The following is a 26,524-nucleotide window of genomic DNA, read 5'->3' on the forward strand; positions in this document are numbered from 1 at the left end:
ACTCTGCACCTCCCAGAAGACGAGCGGACATGCTTATATTAAATAAAATATTGCTTTTAAAAAGTAACGAGTATAGAGTTGCTACACTTTATAAATCCCACCTAACTACTACAGGATTCAACATGCAAAGTTTGAAATCGATAGGGCGACTCTGACATGCCTAGATCAACTACTGCGGGCGTTTGGACATATGGACAGATTCTTTTATAGAAAAACTTTGTCTTCAACATATACAAATTGAAAAGAAAACGAAGTAGCATGTTTCGTCGTATTTTTCACAGCAGCTATTCTCTTATTTATAACCCCTTTGAGGGGCCCTAACCGTGCAAGGCCAATTTTCTAACCCAGAGTGACACTCTTAAGCATTTAACTAACCTAACCTAAGCTGCAGTGAAAATACGACGAAACCCGCTTCTTCGTTTTCTTTATGATCAGAAAATTCTCTCATTTACAAACGGACTGACGCATCATATGTATAGAAAAGATTCTTGGCAAAATAAAAATTAACGGAAAATAATTCGCCACTCCACGGTTTGAAGTCATCTTAACTTTATCGGAGATAAGACCACTTTACTCCGATGTTTTTCAGAGGTTTTCCCCCTTCCCCTTCTGTTCTCTGCTCTCTCTCTCTCTCTCATTCTCTAAATGACTATATGATTCTTAGAGGAAAGAGACCAAGGGAAAGGGGTGGGGGGTCTTGAATGAAGAATTATTAAAAGTCTGGAAAAAAGGAAAGAGTAGGAGAGGGAGAAAAGGGAATGGGAATAAGTCAAAATGGGTTTCTCTCTCTCTCTCTCTCTCTCTCTCTCTCTCTCTCTCTCTCTCTTTCTCTCTCTCTCTTTCTCTCTTTCTACGGAAGGACTTTTCGTTTTATTTTATTAGTTAGTTAGTTTATCAAAAACCAAGTTACTCGCTTGGACCACGGCTAAAACCCTAATTCAAAACCCAAGTGTACACATTTGTGTAATTGCAATTATATAGTGAAGTAAAATTTTAATAACCGCCAATAAATAATGTGATTATCTATTATTTGTAGGAAAGGAAAAAATCTTGTGAAAATAATTACTATGAAAAGTGAAATTTTTTATATTCTGTTTTTGCCCTTGATAAATTCAGGTTCGTTTAAATTATCTTATTTTTAATCATCATACAATTATTAAAATCGAAGGCTTTCTATAATTACATTACGTCCGTCCGTCTGTCTATACGTAACATATAAACTTTGTTAAATGTTATAGATTGAGATTTCAATAAATATTGAACTGATTGAGTTCTTAATATTATGAGAGTTTCTTATGGATGGTTTTAGCCTATTTAATTTTCATATCTGAGTTTGGTTTTAGGCTATTTTCCTTCAAATACAGAGCTCTAGATATATAGATATATATATAGAAACATTTAAAGATTTTATAAAGATAGCATGTCGATAATTTGTCAACTTTTGCCACTTTTGTTTAATATAATTTACACTAAATGTACCATTAACGTTTTGGTAGGATTGTCATGATGCATTAAGCGTGGCCCCTCTAAAAATTTGACTTCCAATTTCAAAGATTCTCTTTTTATAATTTTTTGTTGAATTTTTCATCTTTCAATGATTTAATTCTAAGAAAAGATTTTTTGAATAAAGAAAAAAACAGTATTCTGTTATACAAAGTAGTAAGGATTTTTTTTATGTAGATTAAGATTTCTAAACTAATGGAGTTCTTCATTTAGTCCTGGCTGGGATGATTTTTGAATTAAATTTTGAGGATGGTTTTAGGCTATGATTAAGCCCCCTCCCCACCCATTTCAATACAGAGTCCCTAGATGCTAGGGTAGCAACTGCTAGTTATTTAGATAGTAGAAGGGGACAGTAATATTATAATTTATTTTCTCGTATTCATTCGAATCCGGTGGATAGGAACCGGTTCTCATCCATACGAAAAAACTATGTCTAGCATCGTATTATATCCAGCTTTCTACGAATATAGAAATGTACAATCATAAGATTAAAACTAGTTTTTTTAGCCGGTGACTCCGTCACCTCGGGGCTAAAAAAACTAGTTTTAATCTCATAATTGTACATTCTATATCCGCGGAAATCCGTTTATAATACGATGCGAGAAATAACTATTCTCGTATTCATTCGAATCCGGTGGATAGGAACTGGTTCTCATCCATACGAAAAAACTATGTCTAGCATCGTATTATATCCAGTTTTCTACGAATATAGAAATGTACAATCATAAGATTAAAACCAGTTTTTTAGTCCGTGCCTTCGGCATCTCGGGGCTAAAAAATAGTTTTAATCTTATAATTGTACATTCTATATCCGCGAAAAGCCGTTTATAATACGATGAAATAAATAACTATTAATATTTTAAGAATTATCTCTTTGAAACGACCAAGCTAATCTTGCCAGAATCAATTCTACATGAGAAAGCTGAAATTAATATATTTAACTGAAGTATTTTTTTTTTCATTTTTAAGCTATACATTTAAACTGCATTGGTCTAACCCATTATCATATTTTTAAGTGAACTATGATTATTAAAAATGAAAATTGGACCGTTTCTCTTTCTGGTACCCAAAGTTTTATAACCACGCTAAAACTTTGGGTACTTTTTATGCATTTGATTAATATCCAAACTTTTCAACTTGTAGTTTTAGTCTACATAAAGGGTATTTTTTGTATAATCTTTGGGGATGTAAATCAATTTATCTCACATTGTCTTATCCCTTTATATCCCTGGTTTTCACTTGAAAGATATAGAAAAGTAAGTGTCTGAGAGAAGTCAGGGATCTAAAGGGATAAGACAATGGACGATAAATTCATATACATAACAATTATGATACACAAAATTACCCCTGTTGTAGATTACAATTATTGGTTGAAACATTTGGACCCTCAACTTAATGACCATCCAATAAAAATTCAGTTAAAAGTCCCCAAAGTTGCTGAGCCAACGAATAAGAAAACATTATTATAAAACTTTGGGGACTTGTGTAATAAACAGTCCAATGTCTCCTCCCTCCCTGTAGAGAAGTGTATGTTCTGTGGCTTACTAAGATATTTCAAAGATTTATACAAGGTTACATTTCAAACAAGGAACAATATTATAAGCGAGGAATCTCTAAGTCATGAAAATTTAAGTATGTCCCTTTTCTGTATCGTGTACTTTCACAAATTTGAAACAAATTTATGTACTCTTTAATTTAGACTTGCAGATTACGGTTCTGCTTATTAGGTTTTGACACTCCACAAGAGTTATTGTTTTTTTGTTCGTGCTTCTGCTCTAATGGTTTCGCGTTTATGGATGTTGTCATCCTTGTTTTTTTTTATGGCTAAGTTTTAGTCAATATGACACTGTAAATACATTTTAAAAACAATGGATTTATTGCACTAAATGGTCAAACAGACGCAAAAACCCATTATGAATATGGACGATAAATGCATGTACATACCCAATAAGAATTAACAAAAAATCTGTCGTAGATTAAAATCATTGATTGAAAAGTTTGGACACTTCTAAATTTAAAACAACCAAACAAGATATGATAAGAGAACTTAAAATTTTCAAAGCGAATAATTGAGAGAAAGCTATTATAAAATTTTGGGCACCAGATTAATTTACAGTCCAATATTACCTTTCTGGCTATCTAAAACTAGGAAAAAAGGTATATGAAACTAACTAAATCAATATCAGGTTTAGCTGTAATTGTTAAATTAAAAAAATATTTTCAAGAAAATGTAAACCTTGTTTAAAACCTTGTCATATATTGAAGATAAGCTGTAGTATACTTGAAGTTTATGTATCCAAATTTTACCTGGAGGCATACTCTAAAGAAACCTAGGATATAAATTGATTATTATCCCCAATGATACACAAAATTACCCCGCCTTTAGAAGTTTATATTACAATAAGTATTTGAAACGTTTGGAAACCCAGCTTAATGAACAACCAACGAATGTTAAGCCAACGAATAAGAAATGGTTATTTTAATACATTGGGGACTAGTGTTATAAACAGCCCAGTGTCCCCTCCCTCACTGAAAAGAAACAGTGACAAGGCTGTATAGATAAGCTGTATAGTAGTATATTTGAAGTTTATGTATCCAGATTTGACCTGGAGGCATAATAGAAACAGTCTGAAGATTTTTGTCTAAAGATTAAGATTTACCACTGAACCGATTGTAATATCTTTTTTTCGACAAGCTTCACATAGATGATGGCGATTTTATTTTTATATTTTAGCCTAGAGATGGTTTTAGGCCATTTTCCAGCCCCTTCTATACTAAGCCCTAGATGCTAGGGCCTGTGTGTGCGCTAGTAATCTATAATAAAGAATTTTTTGTCTGAAGTTTAAGATTTGCATAACTAATGAACTGATTGAGTTCTCCTTTTAAGAAAGCTTTACATAGTAGGTCATGGGATAGTTTACGGCTATCTTCCTACCTCCTTCTTTTACCTCTATGAAAACCAATGATGTGTCTACTACATATTTAAAATATTAAGTATTCCAAACCCTAAACGTATCGTATTTCGAGAAAAATCAAAAGGGAATTTAGAGACATGATAATATTGAAATTGGGGAATATTAATTAACGTCGCCAAGAATTCTATTTCAAGAATATGATATATATTCCCCTCTCCGTTCGTTCACAAATAGCTCCCTATTTATATTTTTCTAAATATTCAAATTTCTTAATATTTATTTACAAAGTGCTTCGTAAATAAATACTAGATTTTGAAAAATAATAAATTTTTACGTTGTATATTTCTATTTCTGAAATAAATCACGCAATCTTAAATGAAGTATGTTCGTTAAACAATTCCGAAATAAAATTTACTAAATATATTAGACTTTTAGGTTCTTTCTATGAAATTAATGTGATGACATAATTTCCTTACTCCAAAAAGTCTACCTGTTAAGAATACGACATTTTAGACGTCTTACTTTTTTCATTGCTTTTTTTACAGGGTAAAATAAAAATTCTTCCTAATATTAAAAAAGTATAATTTTGCATTACGTAAAAAAAGTATATAACGATAATGAAATATATTGTTGTCGGTTTCCAAGAAATTATTAAGATTAATAATATTATAGATATCTTCAAATATGAAGTGTTGGGATGTGTGAAATATTTTTAACAAGGATGACAATATCCATTAAAGCAAAACATTAACATAAATGCATAAGTATAATCAAAATTATAAGTAAGTATTCTGTCTATAAATTATATAAAATACTAACATATTAATGATGAACAGACTGACGTCTATAACCAACACAAATTATAGAAAAGCTTCACTAATTCCTAGTATTTTCCATAAGTTTTGTTTTGTTATTTCTTGGGTGGGGGGGGGGAGGGGAGGGGTCAATATCAAGTGTTGGGATGTGTGAAAAATTTTTAACAATGATGACAATATCCATTAAAGCAAAACATTAACATAAATGCATAAGTATAATCAAAATTATAAGTAAGTATTCTGTCTATAAATTATATAAATACTAACATATTAATGATGAACAGACTGACGTCTATAACCAACACAAATTATAGAAAAGCTTCGCTAATTCCTAGTATTTTGAATTTTCCATATGTTTTGTTTTGTTATTTCTTGGGGGGGGGGGGGGGAACATTAACATAAATGCATAAGTATAATCAAAATTATAAGTAAGTATTCTGTCTATAAATTATATAAAATAGTAATACTAACATATTAATGATGAACAGACTGACGTCTATAACCAACACAAATTATAGAAAAGCTTCGCTAATTCCTATTTTCCATATGTTTTGAATTGTTATTTCTTGGGTGGGGGGGGGGGGAGGGGAGGGGTCAATATTTGTATCGTAACGGTCAACCTTCAAACTAGGGGGGGCGAGGTAGGGGTGAATCAATATCATTAGCATATATATATCGACAACATTTCTTAAATAGGGGAGGGGTGAGACTACACTAGTGTAATAAATTAGTATCGATTCAGCGTTTTTTTTTTTTTGGGGGGGGGGGGGGAAACATTTATGACCTCATAAAGCTAAGGGTCAACTCATCATACAAGAAATATGAGACCTTAGAGAACAAGGACAAAACGTTACAATTTACAAAACTAACTCCAATCCAAATAAAATAAAAATATTTATTTTCATTTTATTTAAGTCAACATAGTTTATTTATTTATTTAGAATATTTATTTCATTAAAGTAAAAAAAGTTATGATTATTGTTTTGTTAGTATGTTAGGTTAAATTAGTACATATTACTTGAGTTAGAATGATTAATACATTATTTAATGGTTATTGGTGGTTTATTTTTTAACTTTTCTTTCACTTTATGATATTAGCAAGTTTGATATATGGTTGAGTTGAAATGTAGAAGACAGTAAGCAGGGTGGAGGGTTGGAGAATGTAGGGTGTTGGAACTTTGGAAGGTGGATTATTATAGAGTAGATACGCTGAAAGCCTGAAACAAAAAATCTTAAGTCTTAACAGCTATGTGAGGGAGAGGGGGGGGATGGTAATTTATCTATCTTGCTTAGCGTTCGGTTAATTCTAAATTAATGAATAAATAAAAGCTATCTATCTTAAACGGACGTACGGAGGGACGGACCGACCGACCCTAATTATAGAAAAGCTTCGCTTTAAAAAAATAAATTTTACTTTTATTTGAGCCAATGTTAGATAAAAAGTTAATAATTTAACCAACCAATTAAAATATCCTTGTATTTATGTTTTGACATGTCCTATAATCAATAGGCATCTATTAAATGTAATCTAAACAAGGATAACAAGATTATCATCCATTGTCTTATCTCCTAAGGTGTACTTTACAACCCTCTCACATACTCACACGACAATACAAATACACATAATAAATACTAGGATATGACAATGAAAGAAAAATCGAGATTTTTGGAATAAAGAAAGGGGAGAATAAATTATTTAAAAGTCTTATCTATTATACAAATTTTATATCTAAGTTTTCATATTTATTGAATTGTTTACAAGTAAAACTGATATGGTTCTGATATCGCAAAAACCAATCAACCAATATTATTTTTTTATAATTCATTCTAAAAAAATAAAAAAAACTCATCAATATTTAATTTTTAAAGTTTTCATATTTATTGAATTGTTTAAAAGTAAAACTGATATGGTTCTGAGTTCTGATATCGCAAAAACCAATCAACCAATATTATTTTTTTTATAATTCATTCTATAAAAATAAAAAACTCATCAATATTTAATTTTTAAAAAAAATTTGTATAAAAAGTAAAAAAAAACACTGAGAAAATATTAGGTGTAGAGGTTTCGTGTTCTTTCTAGACAGCTATATTGGCTATTTTTCCAAATTTTGACGGAACGAAAAAATTTATTGGAAAATATCAGTAAATATTAACTTTCAGGATCGTAAAAATTTAGAAAAGATTTTAATATTTCTGTTTCATGTCCATTTTCAACCCTTTCCCTAATTATTATCAACGACTTTGGACCGTTCGTAGATAGGGGGAATATCTGAGAAATATTGACCCGTGGGTTTCAAATTTCCATCGTCAAAGATATATTGGATTTATTTCAAGTAGACATATCTTCATGTGCTAGGGGCGCAGCTGACAGTCTAATATAAAGACCTGAAGTAATAATTTGATTATCGGTATATGGTAGATAGAGGTTTCTGATGTATATTAATTATAAATTTTACATTTAATAATGACGTTCTATATATCAAAGTATTATGTTATCAATGTGTGAATAAAACATTTAGGAAAAAATAGTTTTTCTAGATGTGCTATTTACCTGCTTATGATATCTAGAATTTACAAGAATGGATATATTATTACTTGGATGTTACAACAGATTATATGAAGTAAAACTCACAGCTGGCTAAAGCAACTAATCCCCCCTACCACCACCTTTACTTTCTCCTTATACTGGATGGACGAACTGACCAATAAACTAGTTCCATGTTAGCAAACTAAATTGACGAAAAAATTTTCACTGACATAGTATCCACGTGTATCCTATATCCAATGATATTTAGAATTTACAAGATAAAGCTTTCTTTATTTGGCACTTTTACCTTTGAGCAACAAATACATAGATATATTATTACTTGGATATTACAGTAGATTTTCATGTACTCTAATAAAGTGATACTTTCAGCAGCTGGCTAAAATAACATTACGCCCTATCTTACCCCATGCCATCCTCTCCTGCTAGATAAACGAACTGACCAATAATTGAGATCTATGTTAGCAAATAAATCGACGACAAATTTTCCCAATATCCACGTATATTCTACATCTATTAATCAACAAAATATTTTTAGTAGCTAAGCTACTCTATAACTAGAATATGTCTGTCAGTCATAGAAAGTTAAGGCTACTTTAAATAAAGTATAATTGGCAAAATCATCTTAGAAACATTTTTTTTCAATTTTTAAAATTTTTATAAAAGTTTTTATATTTGTTCAAAGTTTTGATTCACCTGGCTTCAACAAAATAGATTTTTTCAATAATTACTTAACAGAATTCAAAAAGTGGGGTGTAAAATTAAAGATTATTATTTTTGTTCATAAATTTCTTCTTTTTTTGTTGCGTTTTACTAACTTATCATTTAAAAAAAAACTTAAATAACTTCAAAAAAACGATTGCATATCTAAATTCTTTTTTTTAAATCACAAAAGTTAGGACACCTTCTTTCAAAGAAATGTATAATATCACTAAGGTAAAAATATAAATATAAATCCTTATTTGTTGGTTTCAAACCAGTGTCTCAACTTTTACACCATTGTATTGGTTGATTTTCAATGACCCAATAGAAAGGTTGCACCAGACGGTTGTAATGGGGAGATACAGTTATTTAATCCTTTCTCCCTCTAGTGTTTACTCTAATATTGTAATATGGTGTTTAAATATTATCCATTATTGTCTTATCTCTTAAAATCCATGTTGAAAATCCAAAATTTAGTTTGAAGAACCGGTGATTTTAAAATAAAATTTGGAGAAAGCCTGCTCTGCTCGTGTTATAGATAAAGGAAAAGTTAAATATTCAAATGTTAGAGTAAAACACTAGAGGGAGAAAGGGTTAAATTACTGCATCTCCCCATCGCAACCGTCTTGTGCAACTTTTCTCTTGGGTCTTTAAAAAAATAACCAATCGTGTCGCTTATATTAACACAGCCAAGTAAGTAGCAGAAAATGATTTAGAAGCAGACGAAAGAGGTCTTTGAAAAAGCAAGGGAGTTAGTTGTCTGTATATACATCTATACTATAGATTTGTTGATAATACCAGCCACTTTTAATGGCTTGTCGATATTATGTCAGTCAAGACAACTTTTATTTAATACCATGCTGTCGATATAAATCAACATAGGGCAAGGATTTTTAAAAGCGAAGCTTTTCTATAATTAGGGTCGGTCCGTCCGTACGTCCGTAACGGGTAGCTTTTTTCGTTAATTTAGGTATGTTAGAATTTTCTTATCGATTTCAAACTTTGTATGGTGATTCCTGCAGTAATTAGGTACGATTTAGAAAGCGTAGCAACTCTATAATCATTACCAAAATGTCCATACTTCCAAATTAAACATGTTTTTTTTTACTTTATTAACAACGAATTTTTATGTGATCTAATAATCTAATTGATCTGATTTTTGGTATATTGATTCCTGGAACAACAAAGTACAATATTATAAGCAAAGCAACTCTATAATCAAGTCCTAAAAATGTAAGTATGTCCATAAACTTTATTCTGTATCAAGCAGTTTTTCAACAAATTTTGTGTCGACTCTTATACATTTATATTCTGATTATTCAGTTCTGACTCTATACAAGTGCTAATGTCCGTTTGTCCTACCGTTTCAGTGTTTCGCTCTTATGGATGTTGCCATCCTTGTTAGAAATTATAAATCCAGGGAGGGAGGGGACAGTGGACTCAAAATTCTTGCCAAAGTACCCAAAGTTATTTAAGAATTGTAAAAACCTAATCTTTGGGGACTTTTATTTAATTAGATTTATTGGTTCCAATCTGGTATATCCCTTTTTATCGAATTATTTTAATCTAAATGAAGGGATAATTTTGTTTATCATCATTGGGATATTTTACGTTTCTCTCTTCTCCAACTTTTCTTCCCATTATTTGTTTAATTCGATTTAAAAGTTTAATAAATCTAATTTTTCACAATTTAAACTCCATTTCAAAGTTTGGGTATCTGGTGCTTTTTTAATGTAAGTAATGCTCAAACGCTTTTTTTAACTTAGAAATAAAGGCTATAGGACAATAGTTATATATCGTAGTGTATTATAAACAGCTTTCCGCGGATATTAAAATAAAAAAATAATACATTCAAGGAGCTGAAGGCTCGGGCTAACAAAACTTTTTTTTGTTTAATGATTTTTATTTCAATATTCGTGAAAAATTGTCTGTAATACAATGCTATTCATGATTTTTAGTACGCCGGAGAACCAGTTCTTATCCAGCGGATATCAATTGTTTTTGAAGCCGTACTGGAAACTTCACATCTACTAAATTTTTCATTTTGTCCGTTTCCCCTCCATGATAATCTTTGCTTCGCTACTTATTGATGTTGTCATCCTTGTTTTTTTTATGTTTAGTCGCATAGATAACAGATCTATAGTATAGATGTATTTACAGACAACTACCTCCCTTTATATTTCAACGACCCTTTTAGTCTGCTCAGTGCTCCTAAATTATTTTCTGCTACTTGGCTGTGTTAATATAAGCGACACCATTGGTTGATTTTCAATGACCCAATAGAAAGGTTGCACAAGGTGGTTGCGATGGGGAGATACAGTTATTTAACCTTTTCTCTCTCTAGTGTTTTACTCTAATGCCTAAATATTTAAGACTTATATAAATTTATGTGATATATTTTTATGGAAATTAAGTCTATAATAAAATAACGTCAGAAAGAAGTATTTTTTTTCATGAATATATTTGCAAAATAAGTTTTTCTTTTTCATGTTTATTTTTACCAACTAAAAATACATAATTCGATATTTACGCAAAAAGCCCTAATGAAACTAGAATGGATATAGAATATACGTGGATATTATGACAGGAAAAAATTGTCGTCAGTTTGGGTTGCTACCATGGACATCATTTAGTGATCAGTTCGTTCATTCAGTAGGAGGTAAAGGGGGTTGATGATGGGGATTAACCTTTTTTTATTAAATAGCTACAAATTTCACTTTATTAGACTAAATTTTATTCTGGTGAAATATCAAAGTAATAATAAATCTATTAAAAGAAGGATTCTAATTTTAAGAAAAACATTTTTAAACTTGAGCAAAGTTTCGATAATATTTGAACATATGCTTCAAATATGCTAAATGATGTTTATAATAGGGTAAATATAAATTTTATTATTCTTACTTTGAAGTTCTAGTTTGTTAGGCAATTTTTTATGGCTTTCTTCCTATTTCTCTATTTTTACTACTATAATGCTATTCTATAATACAAAGTAGCTTGATGTCTGTCTGTCCGTCCGTCTGTCCGTCAGTCTGTCCGTCCGCATGTCCCTTGAGATCTCGGTAACCACTGAACTCTTCAGTTAATATACCCACTGGTTCTGTGGTGGTTTTAGGCTATTTTCTTGAGAGGTTGGTCACCCCAACCCCCAAAAAAATATTTTTTTTTTATTTTTAAATCAAGGAAACTAGTGGTTGCATCTCCAATTTTTTAAAAGAGACTAGGGGCGAATCCACTAGTTGTCTTATATAGCATTGGAGATGTAAATTATCGGCCATTGTCTTATCCCTTTAGATCCTTGTATTAACACCTTCCCCCCCACTTATCATTCATATTTATTCCAACAAATACTCGATATATTATTACTTGGATGTTGCACCAGATTTCTATGTACTCTAAAAAAAATGATAATTCCATCTGGCTAGAATAAGAATAAAACCATCCACTATCTTAACCCTATCCTCTCCCCTCCTACTGGATGAACAAACCAACCAATAAATGATATCCATGTAAGCAACCAAAATGGACGACACATTTTCCCCTGTCAATATATCCACGAATATTCTATATCCTTTTGACTCCTTCCACCTCTCATTATCATTAATGTTTATTACTACAAATATATTTTTGTTCCTAACACCCCCCCCCCCCCCCCCCCTCCTCCCCCCTACACGGGTCATAAACTAATATTACCCCCCAGGTGCATAATAAATATAATAGAGAGAGTTCCTACAAGTTAACATATACCTAACAGAAGTATTATTTAAGGATCTACTTTTAAGAATACACCATAATATATAAAGTTATATACAAATTGATGAAAATTTTTACTGAAATAATATTTTTTTTTCAATACTATGCCTTTTTACAAAATTGTACTAAAATTTTATTTTGTGCTTTTATGAAAAAACAGATAATTAAAGATGTAAATTGAGTAATTATAATTGCATACAAATTAATATAAATGAATCACATGCACTAGAAACAGACATATTAGAAGTAGAGATATAATAAAGGTGATATAATTATTATATTATTGATTAGATGTTGCACCAGATTTTCATGTACTATAATAAAGTGAACCTCGTAGCTGGCTAAAATACTACCCTCTTTCCATCCCTTTTACTCAACCCCCTCACTTCCTACTAGATGAACAAACTATCCAATAATTGATATCCATGTTAGCATCTTAAAATTTTTCATCTGTCATAATATCTACATATATTCTTTATCCATTGATCTAATAAGAAAAGTTGATATAAATTAAGAAGGTTTTCTAGATAAAATTTAAAAAAGTATAAACCTTATTCCAGAGAGTGGGGAGGGGGGAAGGTGTGCAAGCTTTTTTGACCCCCCCCCCCCCCCCCCCTAGTTTTTTATTCTGAAAAACTAGTTTTGCGAGATGTACAGTACTAAACAAGTAAAATAAACTAGTTAAGAACAGGGCTCGACAGCCACGCGTTAGCTGCCTGTAAGCCTCAGGGAAATCAACCATTTTACAATTTAGGGAGTAGGAAGTCTAAACCTAACCCAAATATTGAAATCTCTCTATTTAATTTTTTTTCAAAGCTTCCAAATTGGTTTTAATTTGAGGCTTAGTCGCGACTGTCACTTCCTGGTTAAGCCCTCTATATCCTGTATATTTATTATTTGTACAGAATATATATGCACCTGACCTCTATATCCTGTATATTTATTATTTGTACAGAATATATATGCACCTGACCTCTAAATCCTGTATATTTATTATTTGTACGTAATATATATGCACCTGACCTCTATATCCTGTATATTTATTATTTGTACGTAATATATATGCACCTGACCTCTATATCCTGTATATTTATTATTTGTACGGAATATATATGCACCTGACCTCTATATCCTGTATAATTATTATTAAACCTGAATATATGTGCACATGACCTCTATATCCTGTATATTTATTATTCAAACTGAATATATGTGTACCTGACCTCTATATCCTGTATATTTATTATTCAAACTGAATATATGTGCACCTGACCTGTATATCCTGTATATTTATTATTCTAACTGAATATATGTGTACCTGACCTCTATATCCTGTATATTTATTATTCGTACTGAATATATGTGCACCTGACCTCTATATCCTGTATATTAATTATTCAAACTGAATATATGTACACCTGACCTCTATATCTTGTATATTAATCATCTGTACTGAATAAATGTGCACCTAAACTCTATATCCTGTATATTTATTATTCTAACTGAATATATGTGTAACTGACCTCTATATCCTGTATATTTATTATTCTAACTGAATATATGTGTACCTGACCTCTATATCCTGTATATTTATTATTTGTACTGAATATATGTGCACCTTACCTCTATATCCTGTATATTTCTCATTCGTACTGAATATATGTACACTTGACCTCTATATCTTGTATATTAATTATCTGTACTGAATAAATGTGCACCTGACCTCTATATCCTGTATATTTATTATTCGTACTGAATAAATGTGCACCTGGCTGTAAATTAAAGAGTTGTTATTCTCATAACTATATATTTTAACAGCCAATAAACATTAAACATAGACAATTATGTCTATTATAAATTTTCCATAAATTCAGTGTGTTTTCTGTCTCTGCGTTTTTCCGTCTGTATGTCTGTTAGGAATGGTATGATGGAGCATGCATTTCTCGAGTGTTATACAAGATAGACAGCTGAATTATAATGTTTAGACTCCCTGTACCAATAAGCCTCCAGTATATAATTTACTCGGAATGTCATGCTAAAAATGGCTACTTTCTATATATGTATATATATATATATATACTAGCGGCTTCGCCACTAGCCTCTAGGACCAGCAGTTATATTCTCTGAAGAGTAGAATCCAATCGGGTCAGTGGTTACCGAGATCTTAAGTGACAGACAGACAGACAGACATCAAGCTACCTTGTATTATAGATATTTTTATGCCACTGTCACTTTTAATAACATCCAACCATTTTTTTTTGTATTTTACTACTTATAGATGTTTTTATTCAAATGTTTTCTTTAAAAGCGTTTATTTAATTGAAAAAATATACAACACACTTTTATAAGAAAAGCGTATTTTGTAAGTTTATTTATAGCAAAAAATAACATTGATTTTTATTTATTTTTCCCCAACTTTTTTTATACTTTTTATAACCACTATTCCACTTGAAACAAAAGCTGTAGTAATGTATTTGGAGTTTTTTTATTATTCTTTTTGCAGCGAAGCTACCTAAAGCAGGTTTTGGTTGTCTGTATGTCAGTTACTAAGCAAATACAGGCAGCTTTATAAGACGATTTAGCCCTCAAGACAAAAAATTAATAATAAGTCAGATAAGATCACTTCTATTTATTATCATATTGTCGATTAAACCTATAGAATTAACATTCAAAATTAGAGTTTTTAAAATTGACATATTTTACGCTTAAAAATTATAGATTATAAAATACCATAAACTTTAAATCTTTTTGATTTAATCGTTCTATAACAAAGTACAATGTTGTAAGCGAGGCATCTCTTGTACAGTCTTAAAAATGTAAGTTTGTCCTTAATCAGTAACTCTGTACTTAAACAGTTTTTAACAATTGTTCATACGATTTAGTTTAGATTTATAAATTTATATTCTGATTATTTATTATTGAGTTCTGAGACTATACAAGTGTTAATGCCCTTTTTTCCTACCTTTCAGAGCTTCGCTATTATGTTGTCATCCTTGTTTTTTTATTGTTCTCAGTATAATAGTAATAAATGTACTAAATCATTAGGGAATACAGTAATAGTAAATACACTAAATAAACGTAATTAATATACTACACCAAAAAAATCATCCATTTCATTTATAGAAAAAAGAATACAAATTTTAAAATTTACCCAATTTTGTTTAAAGAACAGAATAGATAAATGGACATTACAATTAAAGACTGTCAGCAAAAGATAAAAGTATTATAGACAGCTTTCCGTGAATATTAAAGATTAAAATCAGTTTTATTAGCCCTAACTCTAAGGGGCCGATTGCTTTGGCCAGGGATCGGAAGCCTCACGTAAGCCGCGCATAAGCCTCAGTTTTAAACCTGCTTATGAGCAGAAAAAAAAATTTCAGAAAGAAGGATTGTCTGCTAAAGAGCCGTTTTATACATCCAGCTGAATTTTATTGTGATAAAATCACGATTTCACTGAGGCTTACACGCGGCTTACGTGAGGCTTCCGATCCCTGGCTTTGGCTATCAAAACTGGTGAAAATTTAATAATTTAAAGTAACATTCTAATATTATTTGAATTAAGAAATTGTTGTTTTACATATGGAAGCATAAAACTTAGTTATAATTTCACTCCCTTGGATTTTGGATAAAGGGGGGGGGGGAGTTTTGACACATTTGCGTACAGGTAAAAATGAAAAAAAAAATTCATGTCAATTTACATGTCAACTTATAAAACAAAATATGCATCTTTTTTAATGTTATTCACATATTTGAAGAAAAAAGATGCATATTTTGTTTTATAAGTTGATTTGTAACTTTAAAAAAAAATTTTTTTTTTATTTTTACCTGTACAGAGACCACCTGGAGGCCTGCAGCTCCGGAACCTGGAGGTCTATCCAAAAAATTTTAAAACTTCGTGAAATTCATCATATAAGAATGATTTTATCTCTAATAACCTATCCTCTCAGTCCAAAGATAAAGCCTTGGTGCCAGGTTTACGCAAATGTGTCAAAACTTCCCCCCCCCCCCGTTTCAACTCTATTTTTAATCTACAGAAGAGGTAATATGTATATCAATTTATCGACCATTGTCTTATCCCTTTAGTTCCCTGATAATTGCTAGTATTAATCAAAATTACTATTATTATATCCACAGAAAATTAAAGAACCATGGTCAGGTATACAATTTGCCTAGGCTATTTCAGTATAAGCAGGTATGATTGGTTGGACAAAACTTTATAGTTTAGTTCTGTGGTATTATCTTATTTAATAAGACTTGTTTTAATATCACTTATTCATTAATAGCACCTTTCTAATATTCTATTTTCATTTTTCTTTTACAAAAGCACTAAAAGCACCTTCATAGTATTCTATATTTGTTGTTCTATGTTAATATCTGATAAATAAGACATGTATTAATGTCAATAATCTTTCAACACAATCTTCAAAAAAGTATTAAAGTAATAAAAAAGTATTAAATCTATTCAGAAATGTAGTATTTATAAGGGAGGGAAGGGGGGGCATTAGACTGTTTATTACACTAGTCCCCAAAGATTTAAAATAACGTTTTCTTATTGGTTAAAAACTTTGGGTACTTGTTGAATTTTGATAGGTTAATTTATTTCGTTGGGTGTCCAAACGTTTCAACTACTTATTTCATTATACAAAAGGGGTAATTTTGAGTATCATCATTGGGGATGACATCAATTAATCGGTCATTATCTTATCCCTTTAGATTCCTGAATGTCATCGTATCATCAATAATTAATTTATTTTTGTGCATATAATTGTTAAAAGCGAAGCTTTTCTTTAATTAGTGTCGGTCCATCCGTCCGTCAGTCCGTCACGGTTAGCTCTTTTCGTTAATTTAGGCATGTTAGAATTGTCCTATCGATTTCAAACTTTTCATGTTGATACCTGTAGCAGTGAGGTACAAATAAGAAAACGAAGCAACTTTATAATCGTGTTATAATTATCCGATTGCTTTGATTTTTGGAATATTGATTCCTAGGGAAACAAGGTACAACGTCATAAGCGGAGCATCGTTATAATCAAGTCCTAAAAATGTAAGTATGACCTTAAACAATATCGTGTTTTTAAGTAGTTTTTCAACAAATTTACAAGAACAACAAATTTGTTTCATTCGACTTTTTAAAAAAAAAATCTACAAGTGTTAATGTTTGTTTGTCTACCGTTTCAGAGCTTCGCTTTTATGGATGTTGTCATCCTTGTTATTATAATAATATTCATATCAAAGCAAGAATGATTATGTTTAAAACTAGATCATGAAAAACAATTCCACTAAATTTTAAACTTGCGGCTATGCCTCTAGATGCCTCTAGGGGTAATTGATGGAAGGGGGGTACGTTTCTCCACTCTTAATTTTACTTTTTTAAGTATAAAATTATTGAGGATGCGTGTTTTCATCTCCAGGGGAGATGTCTCTTTTGTTGGTTTTAGGCTATTTTCTACCACTTCTTCCCCTTTTAAAAACAACCCCTTAATAGTAGGAACAAATCCTTTGTTATATAGTAACCACATTTCAAACATTTACCTTATAGGCGACAAGCTTTTTACAATGCCTATAAAAATAACGTTATACAATACAAATGACCAATGATACACAGACTAAATAACCAATTGCAGACCAGTCTACATTTAAATTGATCAATGGAGGGTCAGTATGACGTCATTTTTTGTGGGCACTATAAACTGCTTCAAAATTTTTTTTTCTTCAAAATTACAATCTTGCTATGCTACCTATTAATATAGTTGTTCTTGGTTAGTTTTGCATGATTATAAATATGTAATTTCCCCACTTAAACCAATTTTAATTATTAATTTTTGAATAAATATGTTAAAAGCGAAGCTTTTATATAATTAGGTTCGGTCCGTACGTCCGTCCGTCGTTAATTTAGGCATGTTAGAACTGTCCTATCGATTTCAAACTTTGCATGGTAATTCCTTTATTAGTTAGGTACGATTTAGAAAGCGTAGCAACTCTATAATCATTACAAGAATGTCCGTACGATCATTTAAACATGTTGAAAATGTAAGTATGTCCATAAACATTATCCTGAATCAAGCAGTTTTTCAACAAATTTACTTACAATTTTGCCTCGACTCTTATACATTTATATTCTTATTATTCAGTTCGAAAACTATACAAGTGTTAATGACCGTTTGTCCTACCATTTCAGTGTTTCGCTTTTATGGATGTTGTCATCCTTGTTTTGTTGCATTTTATACAGGGATCTTAAGGGATAAGACAATGGAGGATTAAATTATATACAATCTCAATGATGATAAATAAAATTACCCCTTTTGTAGATTAAATCATTGTTTAAAAAGTTTGGATAGAAGAAAATTTTTTAAAAACTTTTAGGCTTTTTATCTCATTATTCGTAGAAAATTGTCTATAGTACGACACGATACATTATTTTTCAGTATTGCTCAAGACCGGTCATAGTTCAGCAGATATCAATTGGTTTGGGAGCCATACTGCAAATAATATTAATTATTACTGTCAATAAAAGAGTTACTCAAGAGACATACTGTCTAATTCAACCAATAGGAGAATAGTAAAGAACATTCAAGGGATCTCATTGGTTGAAATTGTGTACACATTTTGTTACGTTTGCATTATGAGTCAGCTAATAAATGAATTAAATCGTGTAAAAAATTCTTACCTTGCCAAAACATATATTGAGTTAGTTATAAAATTCTTTTAATGAAGTTAGCTTTCTAAAAATCATATCGTCTAATAAATTTGTCTAAAATTTCGTCGCCCGTTTCTAGTACATGACAAAATGTAAACAAAAGGTATGTCTGCAAAAATTCCCTTTTTAATTTTTACGAAAAATGGTTCGGTCGGACTATCTTTATATACAAAGTCTTTTCTGTAATTAAAAGTGCAGTCACTCTTTCTTTCTCAAATGTTCGTTTGTCCATATTGTGAAAGGGGAATTTTTTGTCATCAATTTTGGTCCTCAAATATTAGTCAATACGTTCATCTATGGCCATGGGAGGGGAGTCTGAAGGTGATCGTTATATTAGCCATCCGCGAAAAACATTTTATTAGGGTATGCGAGAATCTCTCACAATATCCATATAATATACATCCATTCATCTAGATATCCTATGATTAATTCCTAGAAATGCAAAATTATAACATCATCTTTTAATCTGAAAATATTCAAATGTCAAGGAAAAATTTATAGAAAATTTTGGAAACAAGAATTTATTTTTTCACTCGTTCATAGTGATTTAATTATTAATAAGTATTTTATTTAAAAAGTAACAGGATGTCTTTAAGTGTAAGTCTGTCTGTACCGAAGAATCTTGCTAACCACTGAACCGATATTTTGTTGGAGGGTATCTCCAACCTCCCAAGAGAAATACTTTTTCTTTTTAAACTAAAATTGAAAATGAGAGAGGGTCGACTCATTTCCCTATCCTAGAAGCCTCTAGAGGCAAAGCCGTTAGTTAAATATAATTCAATAGGCTCATTTTATATTATTCCTAAAATCAGATAATTAGTAGAATAATATCAAATAAATTTTGTTGTCTTTTGATGTTTTAAATTAATGTAAATTTTATGAAGTAACGATAAACTTCTAAATCGTACTTCTAACTTCTAACTGTTGCAGGCATCATCATTAACGATTTGACTAGTTTGTAATCGGAGAATTACAGACCAGATTGACAGACAGACCGACACAAGCACAAATTGTAGAGTAGCCTTATTCAAAAAAGGAAAAAAAACATTTAAAAATTATAAATTCTTTTGCCTTAATGATTAGGATTAAAATGCATTTCACAGTATAATCAGTTAAATAACAAGGATGACAACATCCATAAAAGGCAAATTACAAAAATCAAAGACAGATTAACGAACAATGTAAGAAATATAGTAGATAACAGAGAGAGAGGGGACAATGTGCTGTTTATTACACTAGTCCCTTAAGTTTTGTAATAACGTTTTCTTAGTCGTTGGCTTAACAACTTTGGAGAATAAAATGAATTTTGATCGGTTAATTCATTAAGTTGAGTGTTTAAACGTTTCAACCACTAATTTCAATCTAAAGAAGGGTTAATTTTGTGTAACGTCAGTGGGGATGTACATCACATTAGCGGCCATTGTCTTATCCCTTTACATCTCTGATAACAAGGATGACAACATCCATTAAAGCGAAGCTCTGAAACGGTAGGACAAAAGGGCAATAACACTTGAGTATAGTGTCAGAACTGAAAAATTATAAGTAAATTTGTTGAAAAATTACTTGATGCAGGATAATGTTTAAGGTCATACTTACATTTTGAGGTCTTGATTATAGAATTGCTTTGCTTATAATATTATACTTTGTTGACCCAGGAATCAGTATACCAAAAATCAGATCAATCGGATAATTAAATCATATAAAAATTTGTTGTTAAAAAAGTGAAAAATCAACATGTTGAAAATAGACGTACGGACATTCTAGTAACGATATAGAGTTGCTACGCTTTCTAAATTGTACCTAACTACTACAGGGATCACCATGCAAAATGTGAAATCGACAGGACAATTCTAACGTGCCTAAATTAACGATAAAAAGAACAGACCGACCCTAATTATAGAAAAGCTTTGCTTTTGAAAATGATCGAGATAGAACATATAATCTCCCTAATTTTGCAACTCTAACCTTATCTAATTGAAAATAGCAAACAGAGTGTTCCAGGAAAAAATCCTACATTTATAAAAGAATAGCTTAAAACCAAGCTTTAATTAAATTATCACAGTCTGTCATTCCGTAACGCCATGGGGGAATATGAATGCTATTTACTCGGTTGCTTTTAAAGAGCTGATATTCTTAGTTAATATTTCTATTACAAATGCGCATCTAATCTATACATTGTTTTGTCCGTCTGTCTGTTGTCGGTCATGTTTTAGAAGCTGTAAACTTTAGTTTGTTATGGTTTCATGATTTCTTGAAGTTTTCGCATTTTCTTTCTGGTTTTTTATTGTTATGAGAACTGAACATCTGCTCTGTAACCCACTTTGTCTGTTTGTCCATTCCATGATTTTTATGTGCTTAGCTACTTATGGATGTTGTCATCCTTGTTTATAAAGATGTTTTACCATTACCTCGTAAGGGCGGGATTCTCCTTTGATTTAAGTGATCATCTAGAGAATTTGAAGCATCATCCACGTGTAATGGGATGCAATACTTTAACACCCAAGGATATTAGGTTAAGTAACTGTGCATGGTAGTGAGTTGCGCCTGTTTATGGGCCAGGGCATTCCCCCTACTCTTATTATTAATGTCGCGCACCAGACATAGCAGCAGTAGAAGCCATTTTAATGTCTTTAGTTATGATTCGATGTCGGCCCGAGATTCTAACCTATCACCTACCCGGCGACGAGCGAATGCGCTACGTGTTGAGCCACGATCGCGGGTTATGTTACTGTAAAATGAACAATGAAGTTAAAGAAGAGTTAATATTAACTGTTTAAATAAGTTTCTTGAAACCACTTTAATTTTTGAATGGATTTTAATTAATTTTTCACAATAGAATTAATCCTTTTTTGTATTTTTTGTTAATTAACAAAAGTTATTTAAAAACTCAATTTAGTTTTTAACTAAATGATTTTTTTTTGTAATTTAATCAAGTTTAATTTGTTTTGCTTTTTTATGTATGTGAAAAATTGTTTGATCAGTTTTTCGGAAAAATTTTTGGTAATAAGAAAAATAAATCAATTCTTTCTTAATAATTGATATATTATTCCTTGGATGTTGCACCATATTTTCATGCACTCTGATAAAGTGGTGCTCGCAGCTGGCTAAAATAACTATACCCTTTGCCACATCCCCTTCGCTGCTACTGGATGAACGAACCGACCAATAAATTAGGTCCATAATAGCAAGCTAAATAGACGACAACATACCTAACGAGTAATTTAAACTTATGCACTGGAAAGAGAAAGACTAAACTACATAATTTTTGTGTCACTTTTGAGGAAGACGATTCCTATATGACGTCATATAAAGGAAAAAGGGAAGGGAGGAAGAAAATCTCTTCAAAAGAGATGGAAGAAAAGGGAATCGTCTTCCTCAAAAGTGACACAAAAGTTATGTAGTTTAGTCTTTCTCAAATTTAAGTAAAGAATAGAGGGCGCCCAAGCTACATGTAACCCTACCAACGGAGTGCGGACCCTGTCCCGATTTTGTATTGGGTCCTTGAAATCACCTGATAGTCTAATTGGAAATATAAGCACCGCCGCGTGGTCTACAAAAGAACGGAAAGCAATTTGCTAGCAGACGAATAGGTTTTTCGCAACTTGGGCCAGGCGGTTGTTACTCACTGGCTTAAAAACTTGAAGGTGAAAAACAATAAGAAATGTGTCCATATGTTTTGACACTTATTATAATCTACAAAAGGGTTAATTTTGTGAATTTATCATTGTGGATGAACATCAATTTATCGGCCATTGTCTTATCCCTTGAGAGCTCTGAGTAGACTGAGTGAATATTAGAAATGGAGAGTAATTCTTAAAACAGAGAGGGGAGGGGTATAAATATTTTATTAGTTTACCAATGTTGTTTCAGGGATATTATGCAACAAGAATCTAAATATTTTCCGGTTATTATTCTAGAAAATTAGTCTTAGTTTACAAGCAAAATGAATAATTATAATATCAAAACCTGTATTTGTTTGTTTGTTTTTATTTTAATATTTGTCTGTAATACGATGCTATAAAAGTTTTTTTTGAATGTCACTGAGAACCGGTTCCAATCCAACGGAAATTAAATTAAACTTTAAAAGAAGAAAAAAACATATAGTCATAAGTGTTACCGCGCCTGGACGGCAGAACAGAAGAAAGACCTTAATAAAAGTTTAATACGCTTTCAAAATTAATAATGTCAATTGGTCTGAATTTTTATTTTGTTGAAGTATCCCTTAATTTTGCATAAACCATACTGTAGCAACGGATATAGAATACGTGGATATGGAAATGGCAGGGGAAAAGTTGTCGTTAATTTAGGTGGCTAATATGAACCTCAAATATTGGTCAGTTAGTTCATCTAGTAGGAGTAGAGGGGTGGAAATGAAGAGTATAATTATGGGTATCTCTATTTTAGCCAGCTGGGAGCATCACTTTGTTGGATCCGAGTGCAACATCCAAGTAATAATATATCCATTATAGTAACAAATACTTCTAGACCTGTGGTTTGCCAGGAATATTAAAGGATAAGACAATGGACGATAAATTGATATACATCCGCAATGATGATATATAAAGATAACCCCTTCTGTAGATTAAAATAATAATTTAAGCTCAGCACCTATCCTACAATAAGCGGATGCGCTGAAGTAAAAAGATATATGGACAGTAGAATACTCTCCCCCCCCCAAAATTTATAAAATGGGGGGAAGAAAGGGTTGCAAATTTCATCTCACACGATCCCCTTCCATCATGATTTTATCTAACCTCAACCAAAATAGCTTTATCTTCCTTACATTTAAAAAATATAAATTATACAGATTCACGTTGATGATTTCAAACTTAAAATGATTTTAAAATAATTAAAATTTATCAATTTGGTAATTTTTTTTTATTTTGCATATTTACATTTGTGTTTTATATGATCCAATAGCGGTCAAATTCACCTTAAAAATGTTAAGAAAATAAAATTGAAAGTGGGTGTTCGACTTTTACAGTTTTAGAATATGCAGAATGTGAAATAATAATTTTAAACATTTTTGAAACATTGCATTGCTTTAAAAAGTTTAAAAACAAGGATGACAACATCCATAAAAGCGAAGCACTGAAACGGTAGGACAAACGGACATTAACACTTGTATAGTGAATTATCAGAATATAAAAGTATAAGAGTCGAAGCAAAATTGTAAGTAAATTTGTTGAAATCTTCTTGATACAGGATAATGTTTATTGAGTTTATGGACATACTTACATTTTTAGGATTTGATTATATTGTTGCTTCGATTAAAATATTGTTCTTTGTTGTCCCAGGAATCAACATACCAAAAATCAGATCAAACGGATAAAGAGATCACATAAAAATTTGCTGTTAAAAAATTTGAAAAATCAACATGTTTAAAATGGACGTACGGTCATTCTGGTAATGATTATAGAGTTGCTACGCTTTCTAAATCGTACCCAACTACTACAGGAATCATCATGCAAAGTTTGAAATCGATAGGACAATTCTACCATGCCTAAATTAACGAATAAAAGCTATCTATCTCGGACGGACGTACGGACGGACGGACCGACCCTAATTATAGAAAAGCTTAAAAACTTTTTAAGAGGCTTGCATAACTTTAAACTTAAAAGCTAAATATGTGATCTTATTTATAAATGGATATAGGATATATACGTGGATATTATGTGAGGGGGAAAATTGTCATCCATTTAGGTTGCTAATATTTCAACCTCATTTATTGGCCTGTTCGTTCATCCGTTAGGAGGGGAGGTGATTGGGTTAAGGGGGTTGCATCGGGTGTATCGTTATTTTAGCTAGCTGCGAATTTTACTTAAATAGAGATTATAAAAACACTCTTGTGTATAATTTAGCAGATTTAATCAAACATGAGAATTACATTAAAGTTAAATAAGAAAATAATCTGTCATTTTAATTTGGACAGACTTTTGTGTTGATGGACCATTTAGAGTAATAAATCTATTGCATTAACAATAGTTTGAGTAAAAAATGATCGATGAATTTGAATTGAATTCGTATGAAACTAAATTACGCATAGAAAATAATTTTTCTTTTATTGGAAAATTAAAAATGAACATATGTGATGCATTTTTATTTCTTGGTTTGATGTGTTCCTTAATTTTACTTATTATTAAAATAATTCCATAAAATCCTTGTATAAAAGTAACAGGATCTCTATTAGTGTGTCTGTCTGTCTGTATCGTTGGATCTCGCTAACCAATGAATATATATGGTACTCCTTTACACTTTAGATTCTTAGGTACACCGACAAACCTCCTACTACGACAAACGTCCTAATGTGACAAACGTCCTAAACCTCAAAATCCGACACACGTCCTAATGCGACAAACCTCCTAAATGACAAACCTCCTAATGCGACAAACCTCCTAAAGGGACAAACATCCTAAAGCGACATTTCTTAAGTTAGAACGTCCTAAAATTTTTCAAAAGTTATTAAATAATTTTTTTTATAATTTTAGACAAAATCAACCACTGTTAAAAAAGTTGAACAATAAAATCCAAAATGGCGATAATACACACAGGGACAAAATTCAAAACCGAAATTATATTCTTGAATAACTTTGTCCACAGGGTGGAATTTAAAAATCCGTCCGACAGTTTTCCCAAAGTCTGTGTTGGCTACCCAACGGCATGGTTTCGAACCCGATACATCCTTGCATTACAAAATTCGACCTTATTTTTTTTAAATTACTAAGAAAATTTGTCATTAATTTTCGAACATTTTTACTCAAATTTTGGAAGATTTAATTTTAAATTTTTTTAGGAGGTTTTACTTAAGACATGTCGCATTAGGAGGATTGTCCTTTAGAACGTTTGTCATTTAGGAGGTTTTTTGCATTAGGAGGTTTGTCGCATTAGGATGTTTGTCGTAGTAGGACGTTTGTCGGTGTACCGATTCTTACAGGTCCTGGATAGGTTTATAACTACTTTAGGGGAGGGTGCCGCCATACCCCGAAAGAGAAATCGCCACTAGAAAAAAATACCCAAATTTTTTTTTGTTTGAACAGTTACATATAGCTCGTGCCCCCTTTATTCTTTTATTTTAATGGTGCTAGAATAAAGAAAAAGAAAATCTAAAGAAAATCATCATATATCCTTTACTCATTTTTTTTCCAAGCTTTGACTTACCTAACCTAATAATGATTGACGAAATTCTTAAGTAATAAAAAAGTACAAGAATCATTGATGGAAAAATAAACAAATTCCAGTGTCTAACTTAAATAGGAGCCAAGATAATAACGTTTTCCGCAAAAAGATAGAGATAATAATGGACCACTTGCAAAATTAAGAGAAGTTTGCATCAAGTTTCAATGTTCCAAAGTCAAATTACAAGTACAAGGTTACAGGTGCAAACTTTGAAATCTCTTGTTTTAAAAAAATTACAGCAAAATTCATTAAATTAACATCAACCGAAAAACCTTTTATTACTAAACTTATAAAGAAGCAATACATCTTAAGATTATTTCTGTAAACCTTTTAAATTATTATGCAAGCGAAAAAATAAATGAATTAACTTTGAGAAATGGAATAGTTATTTCTCGCATCGTACTATAAACGGATTTCCGCA

At 31.1% G+C, this 26,524-nt stretch overlaps 1 protein-coding gene across 1 annotated transcript in view; it reads left to right on the plus strand.

Moving 5' to 3' along the window:
* The first annotated feature begins 890 nt into the window (after positions 1 to 890).
* LOC145332344 (nephrin-like) overlaps positions 891 to 26,524 on the plus strand; it is a 255,389-nt gene continuing 229,755 nt past the window's right edge. Inside the window, exon 1 of the mRNA XM_080177334.1 lies at positions 891 to 1,116. Coding sequence (XP_080033460.1) covers positions 1,068 to 1,116 — 49 coding nt within the window. The 5' untranslated portion in view covers positions 891 to 1,067. The remainder of the gene's footprint in view (positions 1,117 to 26,524) is intronic.

The sequence above is a fragment of the Acartia tonsa genome, chromosome 11, assembly GCF_053477335.1.
Source record: "Acartia tonsa isolate MP-2025a chromosome 11, ASM5347733v1, whole genome shotgun sequence".
Taxonomy (NCBI): domain Eukaryota; kingdom Metazoa; phylum Arthropoda; class Copepoda; order Calanoida; family Acartiidae; genus Acartia; species Acartia tonsa.